The 19,195-nt window shown below is 38.0% G+C and overlaps 1 protein-coding gene across 1 annotated transcript in view; it reads left to right on the forward strand.

Moving 5' to 3' along the window:
- Window positions 1–6: 6 nt before the first annotated feature.
- csmd3b (CUB and Sushi multiple domains 3b) overlaps window positions 7–19,195 on the forward strand; it is a 355,638-nt gene continuing 336,449 nt past the window's right edge. The window contains exon 1 of the mRNA XM_017423975.2: window positions 7–237. Within this exon, the coding sequence (XP_017279464.1) occupies window positions 84–237 (154 nt within the window). The 5' untranslated portion in view covers window positions 7–83. The remainder of the gene's footprint in view (window positions 238–19,195) is intronic.

The raw sequence follows: 19,195 nt of genomic DNA on the forward strand, positions 1-19,195 counted from the left end.
CGGCTCGCGGAAGATGTATTGATGCAAATCACTTGGCTAATAGCGGCACGGAACGCTGCCTCGCGCGCCTCTCGTCGCGCGGGATGACGACGAGGAGGAGGACGGCGAGGACGATGAGGATGATGGTGATGATGATGAGGGGGACGAAGGACGGGAGGATGACGGACGGAGGGATGACGGTGATGCGCTGTTTTCTGTGGACCCTCGTTCTGTGCTCGCTCTCCTCGCGCGCGCAAGGTAAAAAGATGCGACCCCCCCCCCACTACCTCCTCTAAAACTCCATACATGACCGCGTGCGTCCTGCTCGGGCTCACGCGCACTATCTCGGTTTGGGTGATACTTTTTCTTCTTCTTCTTGTGTGTGTGTGTGTGTGTGTGTGTGTGTGTGTGTGTGTGTGTGTGTGTGTGTGTGTGTGTGAGGGCGTCTGCGAGGTGTCGAGTGGGACTGAAGGTGTGCGCGTGCGTGAATGTATGTGCGGTGTGTGATGCAGCAGGGGAGCAGAAATTGGCTTACAGGGAGGATGAAGGCTAAGAAGGAGAGAGGAGGAGGAGGAGGAGAGGAAGAAGAAGAAAAAGAAGAAGAAGAGGCAACAGCCTCTCTCCTCCTACCCCCTCTCCATCCTTCTCTTCAATACAGCCATTGAGCTGGTAGCCAATAAATATTCTTGCGGTAGCTCTTGGGCTGTGGCAGCGAACGTGAGTTGCTTATACCAAAGTGTGTGCGGGAGTGTGTGTGTGCGTGTGTGTGTGGGTGTGTGAACGTGAGTTGTTTATAGTGATGAGGCCCAAGCCTTACACAGCATTTTATTCCCAAATCTCAACCACCATATCTATTTATTCTTTTCCTTTTGAGTGTTTCATTTAAAAGATACCATATAAAAGAGGGTGTCTCTATATATTTTCTCTCTTCCACACACTTTCCTTGTCCTCCTTTTATCCCCCCCCCCCATCTCGCTCTTTCTTGTTTTACACATCCCCTCCCTTAAGTGCAATAAAACGCTAAAAACTCTGCTTCCTGACTTCTTCTGTTTTCCATCGCCAGTTTCCTTTTCTTTCTCATTTGATTGGTTAGGGCACCCGGGGTGTCTTAAATTACCACACTGGTTTCTCTTTCAGCCCCTTTTCCACATAGGAGTTCTTCTGATCTGTATATAAACTTCACCCCAAAGATCTGAGTTTGAATCCTGGTGCTGTAGTCGAAGTAATCCAAAAAGTTCTGACTTTGATACCCCCCTTTCGTTTGGTTTAGGTATCAGAAGTACTTTGTTAGGTTATGGAAAATATATATATATATATATATATATATATATATTATGAAAAATGAGGCAAGAAAAGGCTAATCATCCACCATGGTAAAATATTCAGCTCAGCACATTTTCTACTGTTTCTGACCTTTTTTTCCTCCTCTGTTTTCAGTTTCTCTTTCGCATCATATTCACAAATTTTGTCCAAGAATTTCTCATTTGACTGGTTGGGACTCCTGGAGTATCACAAATCAACTCACTGGATTTCAATTCTGCCTTTCTTGTGCAAAAATGTTACTGCTCTGTGTGTGAATCTTGCCTGGCGAGAACTTGTAGGTCAAGTTTAGACTTCAGCCCAAAGCTCTGAGTTTGAGACATGGTACTGTTGAAAAAATTCTTTCATTAAAAAAAAAAAAAAGTTATGTCATTTTGGTGCCTCTTTGGTTAAGTTTAGCCCTCTGACGTACTTCAGGTTTAGAAAAATGCATTCTTTCACATCAACTGGATATTATGCAAGACAATTAATTTTGGACACTAGTCCACTGCTATTTATTCTTTACTGGAGTGCAATAAAATGTTAAAATATTCATAGTTTAGCACACATTCTCCAATTTCTCTGACCTTTTCTGCTGGCCATTATTTTGGATTTTTGTTATCTTTCTGTTCCTGGTTTACAGTTTGGTTTGTCGTTGCTCTTTGGTTAGGTTTAGCAAAACACAACTTCAAACACTTTTGGCAACATACTCCTGTTGCCAACAGTTCTCCTGTGTTGGGTAGTGATTGGAACCAGATTAATTGATTTGGTTGTAGTTTTATAGCAGACTGTTGGGACTTACATAGAAATCTACCAGACAACTTGGCACTTTAAAAAAATGATGCGAAATGGATACCCATTGCTTTGCAACTTGTCCACAAAGTTGTCCTGATAAAATGTCCATATGTGATGAGGTGGAAGTGAGAACAGGTTGGATGAACACATTTAAATGAGCACAAACACATGCACAAATACATCCACACACTGGTGAGTCATGTGTGACTTTTGCAGCATGGAAGCTAAGCAGTCATCTTGAAATCTCGAGAAGAGGACAAAAGTAGAGGAAGGTAACGGTGGAACGAGGAGAGGACGAAGGAGGCAAGCAAGAGTGGGAGGAATCGAGACAGAACAAGGGGTGAAAAAGGGGTGAGAATCGGCACAATAAAAAGAGGCAGGAAAAGTTAAGAAATCCAAGTTAAACTAGGTTTTTATATAAATCCACCTCAGGTTCTATGAGTTGTTATAACAGCCAAGCCAGACAGACTTTGTCAGACCATATCAGTTAAGATTTAGCAGGCAGAAAGGAAGAGACTGAGACTTCAAATCGAACAAAAAGCCAAAGGAAACCATAGGAGCTATTGAGAACCATTTGTCATTGTAAAGTCTGCATGATCCTCCAGTGCAGAGAGTCTGTGTGTAGGCTGACAGAGCAAAAAATACTATGGATTTCCACAGCAATTAAACAAATCGACACAGGGAAGTCGAATGGAGACACATGACTGTGCACCATTACTGAATGAACAATTGGGGAATTTAAAAATTCTCTCCTATTGCAGCCAGTTTTTAAAAAATCACTTGGTCCAAAAATAAAAAAACAGGGTGTTTGACCAAATAGTGTATAGGGTTAAGTGGGATTTTTAAGTGCAGAAGCTGTTTTGAAATCTTTAGAAGGATAGCTCTTTAGTGACATTTTTCATGGAGTAACATAGTTGTAAATACAGAATATGCAACTATAGCCAAACAACTAATTTCATTCAGCCATTAATATTAGACTGGCAAGGTTAATAATCGAATGAAACCTCTGTTTGAGAAGAATAAAGGTTAAAAAAGAAGTAAATAAATGTGTAAATAAGTGTCCTAAGCATGGTGACATTTTAGGCTTTGAAAAGAGGCAGGGAAATTAAAACCGGCCAACAGCCAAAAGGCTGTTCTGTGTTGGCTGTGGCTGGTAAATTAGTCCTCTCTACCAGCCATTGGCAGGTAACCAATCATTGCATGTGCCTTCATTTCTATTCTCAAAAGCACTCTGGATGGTAAAGTAATGAAAAAGACGTAATGGTGTAGCCCGTGGACAAGAAAAACCATTAATGTCTCAGTTTGCTTGGCACATTTGAACAAAGATGCTGTAACATGTTCTAAGTAGAGACACCTTTGTCATGCTTCAGGGTTTTAATTAGAGAGTCTGTGTTCCTCAATGTCTTTGTGATGTTAAATGAATCCAACAGGTCATTTTAGGAGAGAGACGATGAAAGGTTTCATCACACTGTTCTTTTGAATCATGTACTCGGCTCAATAAGGCTAGTCTGAAAAATGTTGCTCTTAATGTTAGATCAAGATAAACTTTAAGCTTTAAATGATTTTTTCTTTTTCATGCAACATTGGGAAAAATTGCCATACTTTAACTCATCTCCTCATCTCACTTACTCCTATCCTTGCTCATCTCAACTCGGCTTCTCTTTTCTTTTCTCTTGTTTTTTTTTTCTGCTCTCATGTCACCCTCCCTCCTCTCCACCCCCACTCTGCTTATTTCTTCTGTCAGGCTTGTCCCGTAGCTCCAGAGACTTAATTTACTCACTAAACATGCCAAATCACACATGTGCACACAGATACAAGACGACAGAACCCCCCCTCCTCAAAACAACAACAAAAAAAAAGAAAACCCACACACATTTTTAATTTTCCACCATCTCTTCGACCTGAATGTATTTTGAGTCACATTTAAGCTGTCAGAGTCAGAATGAGAGCCGGGGTCGACCTCTCAACCTGCGTGTTAGTGGGCGATTTGTGCGTGAGCTCTGCCTCCACAGCGCCTGCGTGATATAACCTCTTCAGGGTTTTACTGACAGCAAATAATTCTTAGCGTGCTTAATCATAGAACTAACATTTATCAATCACCTCGCACTAATTATCAATTAGACAGCCAGGTAATCTGCCGTCGGTCATCAGTGGGGTGGAGGATTGTTTCATCTTCCGCTGAAGGCTAGTCGCCAGCATCTTGACACAATTACCCTCAAAAGATAAAAAATTGTTCATTTAATTCCTTTTGACGAGCCATGGAAGTGTCGCGCTTTGTTCTTGCAACATGGCTAAATTGAAATTTATCTGTCATCCTCCTGCTAGCGTCTTGTAATTTAATGCTAGCCACTGGTGTTAAATTGCACGGACCATCAGATCAAGTGGAATGGTCTTTTTCATTTGGTTTTATACCCAACCACTGAATATTGTGGATTGATTGGAGCAGTTGACAACCCTGATGGTGATTATAGGTCATTGATTGATGTTGTTCATTAATATGCCAGCACTGATCATTTATCAGAGTTAGTTACTGGTTTAGCATTTGAGTTATTACTCTCTCCTGTCATTTATCTATTGGAATTCAGCTACTGCAGATTTTTTTTTATTTTTTATACTGGTGAGCTTCAAGACAANTTTACCACGATCCCCAGGACAACTGACTGTCCACACAAACCTCCAAATGGTGCCATTTTAACCCCCCCACACACACACACACACACACACACACATTTCCTCACAGACATATATTTGGACTATTAGCACACTGTGTACACTCAGAGCCTGGTGGGCACTCTGACACTAAACATTAGCACAGCCCAGGCTCTCTAACACACATTTAATCCTGTGGCTTATGGCTGGTTTCTCAGGGAGGAAGACATGTCTGCTGCAGAGTCAGCCTCTTGATCATAAAAATACTCGGGCTCACAGAGAGACAGTAAGAACAGGAGAGGTGAGGCTGAGGAAGTCAAGCAGCCATGATAAGGGGGGTGGGAGGGTGGACATAACACAAGTCAGTTAACATTTGGCTTTGATCTTAACAGAGTTTTACCAATGCCATTTCAAATTTCTCTTGTGACTTGTCTTACCATTTTTGTTTTGCTCTAGTACTCCATGCTTGACTTCTATTCACATAACCTCACATTACTGATAGATCTTAAACCTAAATTACTTCTCATTACCTGAATTCCTATAAATATAAACCTAGGCAGGACAATATTAGATTAACATGCAACTTTGATAATATTGTCGAATATAGAATTAAGGATATCGGTTGCAATAAACCCACATTTTCTTCCTCACGTCTGTCTTTCTGTTCTGTCATCTTTATGCTCACAACAACCTCCGTGTTCTTTGGCATCGTGGTCCCTATTCATCTCAACCAAATGTTGGCATCAAGGGCAGTGAGAGTCCATCAGATTGGCCAAGTATATTATTGGCACGCAAAGTCTGCATGCAGGGCACTTGCAATATAACATCGACTGATTTATTGCACTCCAAGTAGTTTTTAGAGATATTGATAGTGCACACACTAATATTACAATGATGATAATTAAGGATGCCAATGCATAAGCTTGGAAGCACCCTTATTACTTTACTGCTTAAAGTTTTTGTCCTGTGTCTTATTGTGCAAGGGTGCAACATGTGCACAAACCTGTGAGGAAAAAGAAAAAAAAAAGATAGATATTTGCCATTGTTTAAAATAATACACATTTTAGTCCAAGTATATGAAAATACAGAGCTATTTCCATCACTTCCATAACTCCTCAGCATGGCTCAGAAATAAAGTATTTTTACTTACTTACATATCACATATATTTCCAATCATTTTTTTTTTAATACGTAGTCTTTTGCAGTCCGTAGCTGCATGGCCATCACCAGATGCTGTTTTCCCTCTGGTGGTGCTTTGCCAGGGCTTTACTTGAGCCAGCTTTAGATGCTGCTCGTCTGTGGGCCCTTCTGAGATCAGTTTTGAACTCGGTTAGGGAAAAGGGAGCTCGTTTGTACTTAGAAATCACACAAATGACTGTGAAATTTCTGTGCGTTGAGACTATTTTGGGGTTTCAGTGTGATTATCCAACTACACTGTTCCTACGGCTGCTTATATCAGCAGTTACATTATCAATAAACTCAATTAGCGGCCATGCAAGCTTGCAAGTTTATGGCATGATTTTGCCTTCGTTATGTTTGACTTATGATGTTCTAATTTTCTTCACCCAAGGGAGAGTTTGTAGATCATCTGCAGAGTACTTATTATGTGCCTTTTTGAACATTTGTTCCTGAAAATGTAACAAACTCGATTTGCTTCTTTGATTGGTTTGTTCTGTTTTTTTTTTCATCATCATGAAGACCTCATTTAATCTCAGTGACTCCTTGGACAGCATATTGAGATTTTTCATGAACAACCACCAATTAACTCTAGACTTTTTATCTCATTAATTTGTCACAAAATAACCATGAAACAGGCCTCACCTGCATGAGTATTAAATTGCCCATCAGTCAAAAGACCAATTACTTTTATGCTCGTGAAAAAAAGGATGACAGTGTAATTTAAAAACTGTGAATGGATTGGACCAGGCTGTGTGAGCAAAACGTGTTGCAAACTTTTTGATGTTGCAGCACTCATTTTCCCACAAAGCGGCTCCAGTGATGAAAAGTACTTGCCTATAAATGCAACTCCTAGGTTAATTTCTGCCTCTAAGGGCAGACATGATGTCGAGATGTTGCACATTTTTTTGTGTTTTACAAGGTTAGAGGGTTCAGGTAGACGTGTTGCTTTTTTCGCTTCGATTTAAATTGTACTTTCATATAAATTGAATTTTGGTATATATTGCCATTTTTAAAATGTTTTCTTTACAATATAAACAATAGAAATCATATCAACTTTTCACAGATAAGTCTTCATAGCTGTTTACTAATGGCAAAAATGTAGCTGCCTAATGACATTCACACCAACTCTTTACAAACACCAGACTTGCTGTTATATGAGTAACAGTCATAACACTAAAATAGATCAGCAGTGGTGAGAATCTGAAATGACAAACACTAGAATACTGGTGAAATTATGGCAAAATATTTTGTTGAAAATTTGAATATCACACATTAAGCTGCAGATTGATCAGTCTTATTCAGTTTGCATGGCATTAAACACACATGCTCTCAGTTATGGTTGTTCTTCAAGATCAGGGTAAAGAAAAGTGTTCAGTTCTGTAACAACGTCTAAACACTTTTTTCAAAGAGTTTGTTATAGTTTGTGCAGTTGCTTGAGATTTGCTACATTCACTGCAGTTCTGCTCTTAACCAGTAGGCATCACTGCTGAGAAAGTACACAGTAAAAATATCACCAGACGAAGAGACGTAACTGAAGGATGTTGTATTCAACATCAACATATATTATAATTAGACACAGGACCGGAACCTTGATGTTGAAGCCAAAAGGATGGGCGCTCCTTCGTCAGCTGGCTGCAACATCATTTTTAAGTCCTGCCCATCTATGTAGACAAATGGGAGACTTTCCTGACTAAAAAATAGAAATAAAGATACACTTCAGATCACTTTTGCAGATGTTGAATTTTGTCAGTTCGCATTGTTCTGACCTTGCTGCTGTATGTTCAGATATGCATGTTTTAATATGTTAGTTTCAATTAGTTATCTGAGGTGTAAAATAAAAGTGTCATGTTGCATTTTGATTGGCTGTTAGTGGTTGAGTGAGTTTGTAGGTGAGATTTTCCTATCGAGGGTACAACCCCACATCCATACAACTCCTGGCAAAAAATCTTTTTTATCCTTTTTTTTTCATTTTTTAAAATTCTAACCTTCTGGCACTGACAAACAATAAAGAAAGAAAGAAATATAAGTGTTGTCAGTCACAACTGCTTTGTTTAGATCAAGTAAAGTAAAAGAAAAAATATAGAATCGTTCTTTGCAACAAACACCTGTGTCAGATTAAATCTGCTAATTAGGCTTCAGTATAAAAAAAACCTCACACCTTGGAGAGCTGCTGCACAAAGCGGATTGCCATCAATCATGGCTCCAACACGACAGATGCCAGTTGAAACAAAGGAGAGGATTATGAAACTTCTTCAAGAAGGTAAAATCATCACAGAATGTTGCAAAAGATGTTGATTGTCCCCAGTCAGCTGTGTCTAAAATCTGGACCAAATACAAACAAAATGGGAAGGTTGTAAAAGAAAAGCATACTGGTAGACCAAGGAAGACATCAAAGCGTCAAGATGGAATACTTAAAGTAATATGTCTTAAAAACAGAAAGTGCACATCAAAACAAATGAGAAACAAGTGGGCGGAAACTGGAGTCAATGCCTGTGACCGAAGTGTAAGAAATCGCATAAAAGAAATTAGATTTGCATATAGAAAAGTCAAAGCCATCATTAACACCCAAACAGAAATGTATGAAGAAAACAAATTTCCACAGTCATGATCTGGCAATAGTTTGTATCTAAAACAAATCAGAGTCTCTGGTGGAAATTGAAGAAAATTACAAAGTTCCAACCTGCAAAGCTGATCTGGCAACAGCAACAAGAGACAGTTGGAGCCAGACTGATGAATACTGTTTGTGATTAGTTAGGTCTATGCCTCAGAGAATTCAAGTTGTTAGAAAAAAACAAAGGTGGTGCAACAAAGTACTAATGGTGCAGGGTTTTTTCTCATGATTCCATCATTTTTTCCTCGGAATTGAGTGATTCCATATTTTTTTCTTGTACTTGATCTAAAAAAAACAAAAACAAACTATCATGACTGACTGCAATAATTATATTTCTTCTTTTTTGTATTATTTCTTAATGCGAGAACATTAGAATTTTAAAAAAATGGCATGTCTATGATTATATTTGTTTATTTACTTACAAAATTTAACAACTGAAAGAACATCCTCCAAGAGTGGTGATTCCATTATTTTTGCCAGGGGTTACAGTATGCAAAGTATAGCATTGCTGCACCCACAAATTGTACATTTTGGCATCAGTTTTGGACAATGGATGTTAATGGAGCTGCTTCATTCATTGTTGATCGTCAGTGTGTTGTATACACAAATATAACTGTGCAGTTTTAATTTGTATGCTTTTCTTCATTGCAAATCCTTGTAGAAACCTAGAAACTTGAAAACTTTTCCTCTAATGTTGAAATTAATTTGATCGGCTCAGAGACATTGAAACCAATGTAATTGCATTCCAAAATGCATATTTTATTGGCTCCTTTACATGCATTCTCCGTGCCATGAATCTGTTAGTCTTTGCATCCCTCGTGTAGTTAACTTCAGTATTTTTTTTCATTTTCAGCAGTTGGCAGAAACAATTGTTGTTTTGCATGAAGCTATTCATAAAAACCTTTCCTGTTAAGTAGCAAGAATGTGCGTGTGTGCTTATTCTGGCTTTTACCGAACTATGTTCATGTTGTTTTCTCGAAGTTTATATATTCATCGCTGATTTTATTGATTTCATACTTTGTACAGCCCTTTGGTCAACTATGGTTGTCAAGTAGATCTATATTCTACATTACTTTTTTCTCCATATCCATCTATTCGTCTTCATCTTTCCTGAAAAACCCATTGTTCTTTCCGCCCACCTTCTCCTGCTGACCTCTTCCTATGATGAATTTGTAATCACCACCTTTCTTTCATCCCACATCTGTCATCTCTCCTCTTTGCTCCTTCATCTTCTTCCATTCCACCACCCCCATCTTTTTTGTATTTTGTTAAGTGTCCATTGTGAAAAACGGCTTCTCACAGGGCATGGCTCAGTCTATCTCTCACATGGGCTTTTCCCCACAGCAGGGAACACNACCCATTGTTCTTTCCGCCCACCTTCTCCTGCTGACCTCTTCCTATGATGAATTTGTAATCACCACCTTTCTTTCATCCCACATCTGTCATCTCTCTTTTTTTTTTTAATTTCTGAACATCCATCTGTTGTGTATTTTGTTAAGTGTCCATTGTGAAAAACGGCTTCTCACAGGGCATGGCTCAGTCTATCTCTCACATGGGCTTTTCCCCACAGCAGGGAACACATTTTAATTCGTGCATGCAGAGTGTTACCTAAATGCTGTGTTTTGAAATGGCTACGGAGCCAAATCTACACATGCATTTAGGAGCTGCGTTTGCCTGGTATGATTTTAGAAATGCAAGCATTGAGCTGTCTCTCCTATCAACAGGCTTGTTAAATTGAAAGAAGAGTTAATTTCGCCAAGTAAATTAGAATAAAGAGAGACTGCACTCCAGATAGCTGTTCCAGCTGTTTAAGGGCCTTGTGGATCCATAACAGATTTTTATATACAATTGGGCTTTTCCTCAGGAGGTTTGTGCAAATGTGCATTTATGGAATGGTGCCGTGAGTGTAATAGGTTCAATCACAATTCATCAAAAAAAAAAAAAAAACCCTGAATGTTGGATTTCCACTTGTAGAGAAATGATATTAGTACCTCATTACTGTGTATATGTCTAGTTTACCCGTTGCTTCTTTATTCAATAGACTGTGTGTGTGTTCATTCCTTTGAAATGTTGATCGAATCCGAATGGATTGCTTTTTGCTTAAAAGAATAATGTGGTGATTTTCAAAGTGATGCTTTTTAAATAGTTAACAAAAGCATCACATCAGACACAAAACGGATGAAGAAAAGAGCAGAAGTCTTCCTCCAGGCTACTTTCTAGCTCAACAAGGGCCTGTTTTTTATGTTGTTTTTCAAGCTTATAAAATAACTTTTTTTATCAAAAATGTCAATCTCGTGTGAGAGTGCTGCATTATCTAATATTAAACTGTACACGTTTAGTTTGTTGCTGTTATCCTAAATAAACAACGTCTGTGTTAGTACATGAATATATATATATATATATAAAGTGTGTGTAGGTGTGTGTGTGTATGTGTTAAGTGTATACCATTTTATGACTATGGTCACAAGGACCTGGGAACATCTTGTAAATCTAGGAACACGGATGTTTTTTGGTTGAGTAAATAGTGAAAAACTAAGCAAATGATGTTTTATGCTTTAATCATAGCTAATGCAGCGTTCTTTTACATCAGTGTGGCATTTTTGAGAAAGAGTTGTTCTATAAGCCTAAAAATAATAAAAACAGGCCCTTGACAAGCCATTAGCCGAGCATGGAGGAAGACTTCTGCCCTTTTCTTTATACTCCATGCTTTATGACTGATGTCATGGCTGATAAGATTTTATTCATTATAATTATGACAGAACATCACTTCCGAAATGACCAGACTATCTCTTTAAAGGCCCTCTTTAAGGTAAAAAAAAAAGAAAGGAAATCACCTCACATAATCAGAAGGTGACATTTTGGAGATATAAGATTTCTGCAGACCCCTGGCACTTTGTGTGTATCTGTCACACACTCACAAGCACACACACACACACACACACACACACACACACACATGCACAATCTGTCAGTCTTCCGTAGCCTCTTCATTATTTCAGAGATGATTAAAAGTAGACATGACGTGAGCATGTTGAGCAGGCAAGTAATGGCACACACACACACACACAAGCTTATTAAAATATAAAAATATGCTGGGCACACCAAGATAGCATGTATTAGCCTGAGGGTGTGGCCACAAACACACACACACACACATACTCACAACCACAGGGAGAGGCAGAGAGATTCCCTTTGATGCATTACGAGAACAGGCGAATAAGAAATTACCAAATCGCGATAGTCTCAAACCCAGCTGGTGCCCTGTTTGTGTGTGAGGTGTTGTATTCCATCGAATGAAACATGCCTGTATTGGAGGTATTTTATTACAGGTGGAAGGCTGGGGAAAAACGAGCGAAAGCGCACACAGGAGGAGGATAGATTGGTTGAACAGACACACAGCGAAGTCGGTCAAAAGTTCGCTCCCTGGTGACAGCTGCAGTCTGTCCCTGTCAGGCTGTCCTTGTGGCAGATACTGATGCCCTTAATGATTGTTTGCTACTCTGTGGGTGGAATACGTACAAACCTGTTGTGAAGTTTGAAGGTAGGTCAACGTGATGTGAAAAGACCACCACCAAAACAGACTTGGAAGCCACAAATATTGAGGTTGCTCATTTTGTTTATGAACACAACCTTTCGTTTTTTCAAATCACTAAAGCCCAACACACCAATCATGCCAATGTCATGGCATCCAAAATGAAATTAAATTGGGTTTTTTTCTTGTCACTTTGCCATTAATTTGTGTGTTTTTTAGTAATTTGGCCACTGCAATCCTCACAATCTCTTGGGTTACTCCTCCTGCAAGTAAAATGGGGACTGATTAAATTGTCAGTTATGAATATTTTCTTATGTCACATAATCAACCTAGGCAAGCTAATAATAACTATGAGTTCTTAATGACTAATTGTACACATTTGAAGGTAGCAATGTTTTAATGATGAGTCAGATAATCCTCATGAATATGATATAAAGCTTTAATTAATCACACTTCCATGAAAAATGGTAGTAGCGTGGCTTTTAATGTGTGATTTTAATTTAACTCATAATTAAGTTTCAGTTGAGATTCATCATTAAATGATCCAAAAAGCCCTTAGACAGGTTTGCATGCAGTTGTTTTAATAAGCTACGCTTCATTGCTAATTTGGTCCTAACTGCCTTTAGTCATAGGTCATTCTTATATTCAGCAATATTGTTATGGGTTAGCGATCATGAAAGTTACATTAAAGTCATAGTTCAGATCTTTTGAAGTGGGGCTCTGTAAAAAAGCTGTGAACAGTTATTATCTTACCTGCTGTAAAACCTCATTTTGAATAAATATAGGATCAGGCAATGATTTTTTGAATATTCAAAGTCTAGTTAAAATGGGTGACTTAAAAGAATTAACGCAGCCATCATGACTACCTTTTTTATTTATAATTTTATTGTTTTTAAATTATCACCTAATAGTGATACACCAAGTGGTTTCTTAATGGTGCTTGTCCAGTCAGTGTACCGTATTTTGACACAACACCATCACCTTCCTGAAGAACAATAAATTAATAAAAGGCAAAAACCTGAAGCGTCCCCAATATCTTTCTGTCAAGGATTATAAGGTGGAAACTATGGTCATGGGTAAGCTCAGCTTTATAGACAGAATATGTGCAAACCCCTCCATTGAGCTGATGAAAATAAAAGACAATATGAATTCTCGGCTTGCAGGATTAACAGCAGCACATGTCACTGTACCCAAAATCTCTGTTTCATTAGAGGGTTTTTCAGTTGCAGGATTTGGGTTGAGTAAAGTAAAATTTAATTCAACTGTGTGGACAAAGTTATTTTTAAATACATGCCCTGGCAGTGGGCCTAAATTATAAAAGTTGCTGAGTTTAATGCTTGGACTACTTTCTGTGCTTTTTTTTTTGGTTGTTGTTGGGTGCTGACACTTGTTGTGCTATGATAATTAGGAAGAAAGTTAAGAACCATGGATCATTACTACCAAATCTACTTTGGCCTTGGCCCTGCTCAGACTAACCATGTCAGTCTGGTCAGAAATAAACTCTTTTTGCTAATAGAACCATCACTTTTTCACAAACTTTTATTTGAACACATTATTTCAATTGGTGGCACTTTGGATCATTTGAGATAATGTTTGAAACGACCAAGAGAAGAAGTCTGTCAAAAAAAAAAAAACATTTGGAAGTGTAGTTATTTTATATTGAGGCCATTTTGTGTTAGGAAATAAAAAAAAATATTGTCTTTAAAAACTGTCCTTCATAGTCTCTAGCCAGTGTAATGCAAGTTAAGCTGTTGATATCCATAAAACATGCAGGCATTTTTAACGAATACAAATGTTTAACATAATTTGTGTCAGTGTAGGTGTGAGAAAACATCACAGTGGAGCCCAGTGCCTGAAGGGACCTATTAGTAGACAGCAACAGTAGTTTCTTTTTCTCTCTCTCTCTCTCCAGTAATTATTACTCAGTTTATGAAAATGCAATTATCTCAATGTTTATTTAGAGATTGTTAAAAAAATAAAAAAAATAAATAACAGGTCTCCAAAACCCCCCACCATTGCTCCAGCAGCCAGATAAATTAGCTATGAACCCAAGTCGACTCACCACTGTCAGACGGTACAATCTCAACCCCTCAGCTTTCCAGCAGTCATATTAGCATAATTTATACATAGAGGTTCATGTATTTTTGAACCATAAGAAGTGCTGGAATTGGTTTGGTTAATCTTTTAAGAGGCATCATGTAACAAAACATGATCATTTTTTTTTCCCTTGTCATAAAAAATGCACAATCGTGGCGCACATGGCAGCCGGAAGACACAGAGAGGAAATGAGAGAGCGGCGGCGGGTGTTTATGGATGTTAGTATGTGTTTAGGCCCGGTGTGTGATGACAGTTTTGCCCCTGCTCTCCTAACCCCACAGAAACAAGGCTGTCAACAGACATCACAAACACCATGCCATCAAAACACCCAATCTCCTCAGCTTCTCACCTCATGCTCTTATGCTTATAAGAATAGTTATCACAGTATGCAAAAAGGCAAAGGAGGAGTGATAATGTTTTTTTCGCCTGTGTTTATGTGTCTATCTGTTACCAAAATATTGTGCGAAACAGATAATTTGATGAAACTCTCTGACAGTTGTGATTGGATGTACATCTACAAGTCTTTAACCTTTGAAGTTAACCTGATTAAAGATGGCTGCCACAACCAACTGGCCTTTAAATAAAGGCTATAATTCAGTCAATTTTACAGACATTGAGCTAAAATTTAGTGTTATTGTAGCTGAGAGCCATTCATAGCACATACTTTACGTGCCACTCATTGCACAAGCTCTTTGCTAAAAACTTTAATATTACTGTTGGAGTCTACCCTGTTTGTCTGTTTGCAAAATATCTTATAAACCACTGGACAACTCCTATTGAAACCTTGAGAAAAATCATTGAATTTGCATCTACAACCATTAACATTCAAACTTAATCCAATCCAGAATGGTCACCATAACAATTAACATTAACTAACAGAAAAAACAAAAAAAACATCAGTCAGTTTTACAAATATTGTGCTAAAATTTGATGTGGTAGTAGCTGAGCATCATTGAAAATGCATATGTTGATCAAGGCATCTCATAATATTGCATGAGACTGCGTATCACATTATTTTTAAAGTCTGACAAAAAGAGCCATAACTCAGTCATGTTTTTATTATTATTTTAGTTTGAAACTCTGGCACAAGAGGTGGCGGGTAATATGCAACCTTTCAATGAATGCTAGGCCTTTAATTTATTGACAGTATTACAGCTATTACACCATTTTGTTCTCTGTACTTAAATGCCTTTATAACAATATTGATGAACGTTTCTGTACAAGCGATGATTTGCATCATCATTATTATATTTATAAGACTGTATTAATGGTTAATCATTAAGTTGCATTTGCATAAGCAGCTTCACTTTTTCCTGTTGTCTTATTCATGTCTGGGAGCTCTGCAGGTGATGCATTCCTTCCTGTATAATGATGTATTTCCTCTCTGAGTTTTGCGCCTTGGGAGCCTTTTTGTATTGTTGTTCAGTCTGTCTATGCACGTGCGCGTGTCTTTTTGTGCCGAAGACGCTTCTTTATTTGTGTGCATGTGTGTGTGTGCCTGTCGGATTTATTCCCAGAGAAGACTCATTCCCCCAGCAGGCCCTGTCAGGCTGTTTCTGGGCGCACTCAGTTCACAGCTGGAGGCAACTGCTGTCACCTGCTTACCTAACATCTCTCCTCTCCTCACCTCTTATTCTCCTTACTTCACTTTCCCCAATTTTTATTACTTACTGTTATGTCTGTCACAACAAAAATGATTTATTCATCCACACATAATACTCTAAATCTTTTGTAGGACTGCTTTTTTTAAACAAAACAAGTAAGCTGAAAGAAAACGGGTCTTTTATAGTTGGCAGAAAAATTTCTCTAAAGAGACTGCAAAGCAAACAATTGCACTGGAAGGCTAAAAGTCCTTTTTTTCCAGCAGTATTCAGTGCAAGTCCTCCTAAAAAAGCTATTTTGAAAAGCTGTCATGCTTCAGTGGCTCCCAGCATGCCCCAATAAAGGAGGATGCCTCCACAGGCCAGACAGGAATGGTAACCAAAAAAGCTGTAATTGATGTTAAACACTCTTTAGATTTAGAAGAAACTAACACACATTACCTGTTAACAAATGTGTAGAGAATTCATATTGTTATATTCCAAAATTTGTCCAAAAGTTGTTTTTGTCTGATCCGTGGGGAAGTGAAGCTCACAAGCAAAGAACCCATGCTTTACGCACTCCCTTTGTCTAGCTTGCAGCAACAGAAGAACTCAGCAGGGTGTTGCTGTGGACAACATTAAACGTTTTAATCTTTGACCTCGACCGTCTGTTTCTCTCACACCCCGACCCATTTCTGCTTACTTTCTCTCACACTGTCACCCCCACCTCTCTCACTCAGGGTCACTGAGTCAGTCAGACAGCAGATGCTTCACTGCATGACTACAACCATATACATGGAGTATTGCAAGGATTTCAAGAATTTAAAAAAAAATGGGGTGGTGGTTCCCTTTTCTTAAGAAGATAGACTGGTGGGTGTGTTCCAATTAAACCCAATGCCTCCCTGGTATAGACCTATTCAAGGTTGCTGAGGAAGAGAGTCCGGTTGATTGTTGAACCTCAGATTTAGGAGGAACCATGCGGGTTCCGTCCCAGCCATGGAACACTGGACCAGCTCTTTACCCTCGCTAGGGTCCTCGAGGGGGCATGGGAGTTTGCCCAACCAGTCTACATGTGTTTTGTGGACTTGGAGAAGACACTGGACTGTGTTCCTTGGGGTATCCTGTGGGGGGTGCTCCATGAGTATGGGATTGGGGGTCCGTTACTAGGCCATTTAGTCCCTATACAAACGGTGCAAGCAGTGAAGCGGAGCTCTTCAGGGTGAGAGTTGGACTTGCCAATTCTACCACAATATTACTATGGTAGATCACAAAAAACACCTTTGCAAACCAAAAAATAAAAATAAAAAACAAGGCCAAAACCTTACATTTGAATTCTGAACTTTGCAAAATGATGTCTTCACTTTGTCACAGCAGTCTGCGGGAGGTAATTTAGGGGATATCTCTTCACAAACAAAAGAAGCAAAAGGCGAGTGACTAGACTGGTGAATGTCCAAATGCCCAGTACAGGACGAGTTGAAATGAGTTTCTGAGATCAAAAGAAACAGAACGATAAAAGGATAAAAGGGATTGAAAGATAAAAGGAACTGAGTCACTGGATCAGCCACGCGCCTTTTATAGAACAGAAGTCAACAGAATTAAAATCCATCCAGTCACTAGGAGCACTGGATTCCACATGAGTCATGAAGGTCACTGTGTTCAAAAGATGTTTCTCTCGACTTCACACAATTGATCAGGTTCACTTTCTACAAAAAATATTTTTTCTGGCACTTCACAGAAAGTCATCAAAGCTAGGATCCTACAAAGGATCTCTCCTTGCTATTCTCTGTGGTAAAAAAAAAGGTAGTCCTGTACAGTTTTCCTCTTTTTCCCTTTCTGCTATTTTCTCTTTTTTATTTTAAATTCTGAGGATGGGGTAAACAAAGATGTTGTTAGACTTAAGAATTTTCTACTATTAACTATTCATGACTTGCACAAAAAAAAAAAAAGAAAATCAGGAGAAACTAGATAAATTTGCATTTTCTATGAAAATTAAACAGGTAAATATCTGTAGGTTTTGGTCAAGTTTACAGTATCAGCTGTAACAATATAGCTGTTTGTTTACAAACTGAAAAAAAGCTTTTTTAATTGTTGCTGGTATTTACATTTTTGGACTTAAAAAAATAACTAATTTTATGTACATTTATTGCCAACCTTACATCACTTAAAACCTGTGATGTTAGACAAGTCTCCTATGAATTATTTTGCTTAAGGGTTGTTTCCAATTTACAATCCAGAAACTTTAAAAAAAAAAAAAAACTGAACGTTTTAATCTACCAGACGGCAGTAATGAGTAATAACTCAATCAATCCAGTACAGTCGTACAGTTCATGACAATGTGTGGGTGGTGTTTATTTGATAAACTTTACTGATTTATGATAATGAATTTTGATTGCCTTTTTTGATAACTGATAACTAAATAGTTTACATGGGAGTGATGTTAATTTACCAATTATCTATAGTAATATTGACATAGCAATATGTTTTATTTCCACTGTAAGTTAATTGCAGATCCTTAGTGCAGTCTATATGGAGTACTTGGAGGCAGAATTTGACATTTAATGTCAAACATGATTATATGTTGCCTGCAGACAGGAAGCATGCAGGCTGACTAGTTTGTTCAAATGCTAATGCAATTAAATATAAATTTAATCAATTTTCAACGTTTTAGGAAACTCTGAGAAAAGGTTAAACACTGAGTTCGAGCTTTTCCTTCCTTTTTTTTACCTTTTATCTGCAGTGTTTCAACCATAAAGCTGCCTTTATTCCTTCCATTGCAGTAAATCGTTTTGGATGAGCACTCTCCAGCCATCATAGGTTAAATTTTATGCCTGCAGTATTTTACCTAAATGACCATTCACATTTCAGCTTTCACTCATGTTGGTAAAATCAAGCTATTAACCAAATTCTGCAGATTATTACTTTTTCAATTACAATCAGCCATTCTGTCCTATAATATTATAGAATAGAATTACCAATTATGTGGATCTCATCCAATAAGTTTTTTTTTTTTTCAGTATTTTTATAATATACAGCTATGACTAAAATTATTTACATTTATCACCCTGAAGAAGCCCAAATGAATTATACTGTATTTAGATTTTTTCCATTGCACACAATTTTTAATGTTTATTCATCTTTTAAACCTTTATTTGCTAATTACTATCCAGAGATTTAGTTTTCTGTCCTTGGAGATATCGTAGTTACAGTATAAACTGTACAAAAATAAATAATTAACATATTGTAAGTATGTGTAACTGAACCATTTTAAGCCACATAAAAAATGATGCCTAATCTTATTTCAGAAATGTATGTAGTGTATGGTGTTTTATGTTTTTTTTTCATCTGAGCTTGTGTCCATATAGCTTTGGACCTGTGTTTGCTTTTGAGCTGGCTTGAGATTTACTCTGATTTTATATCAGCATATTTTAAGCAAAAAGTAGAACAACATAATAATTAGGTGCATTTATTAGCCGA

Source organism: Kryptolebias marmoratus, linkage group LG5 (genome assembly GCF_001649575.2).
Source record: "Kryptolebias marmoratus isolate JLee-2015 linkage group LG5, ASM164957v2, whole genome shotgun sequence".
Classification (NCBI taxonomy): Eukaryota; Metazoa; Chordata; class Actinopteri; order Cyprinodontiformes; family Rivulidae; genus Kryptolebias; species Kryptolebias marmoratus.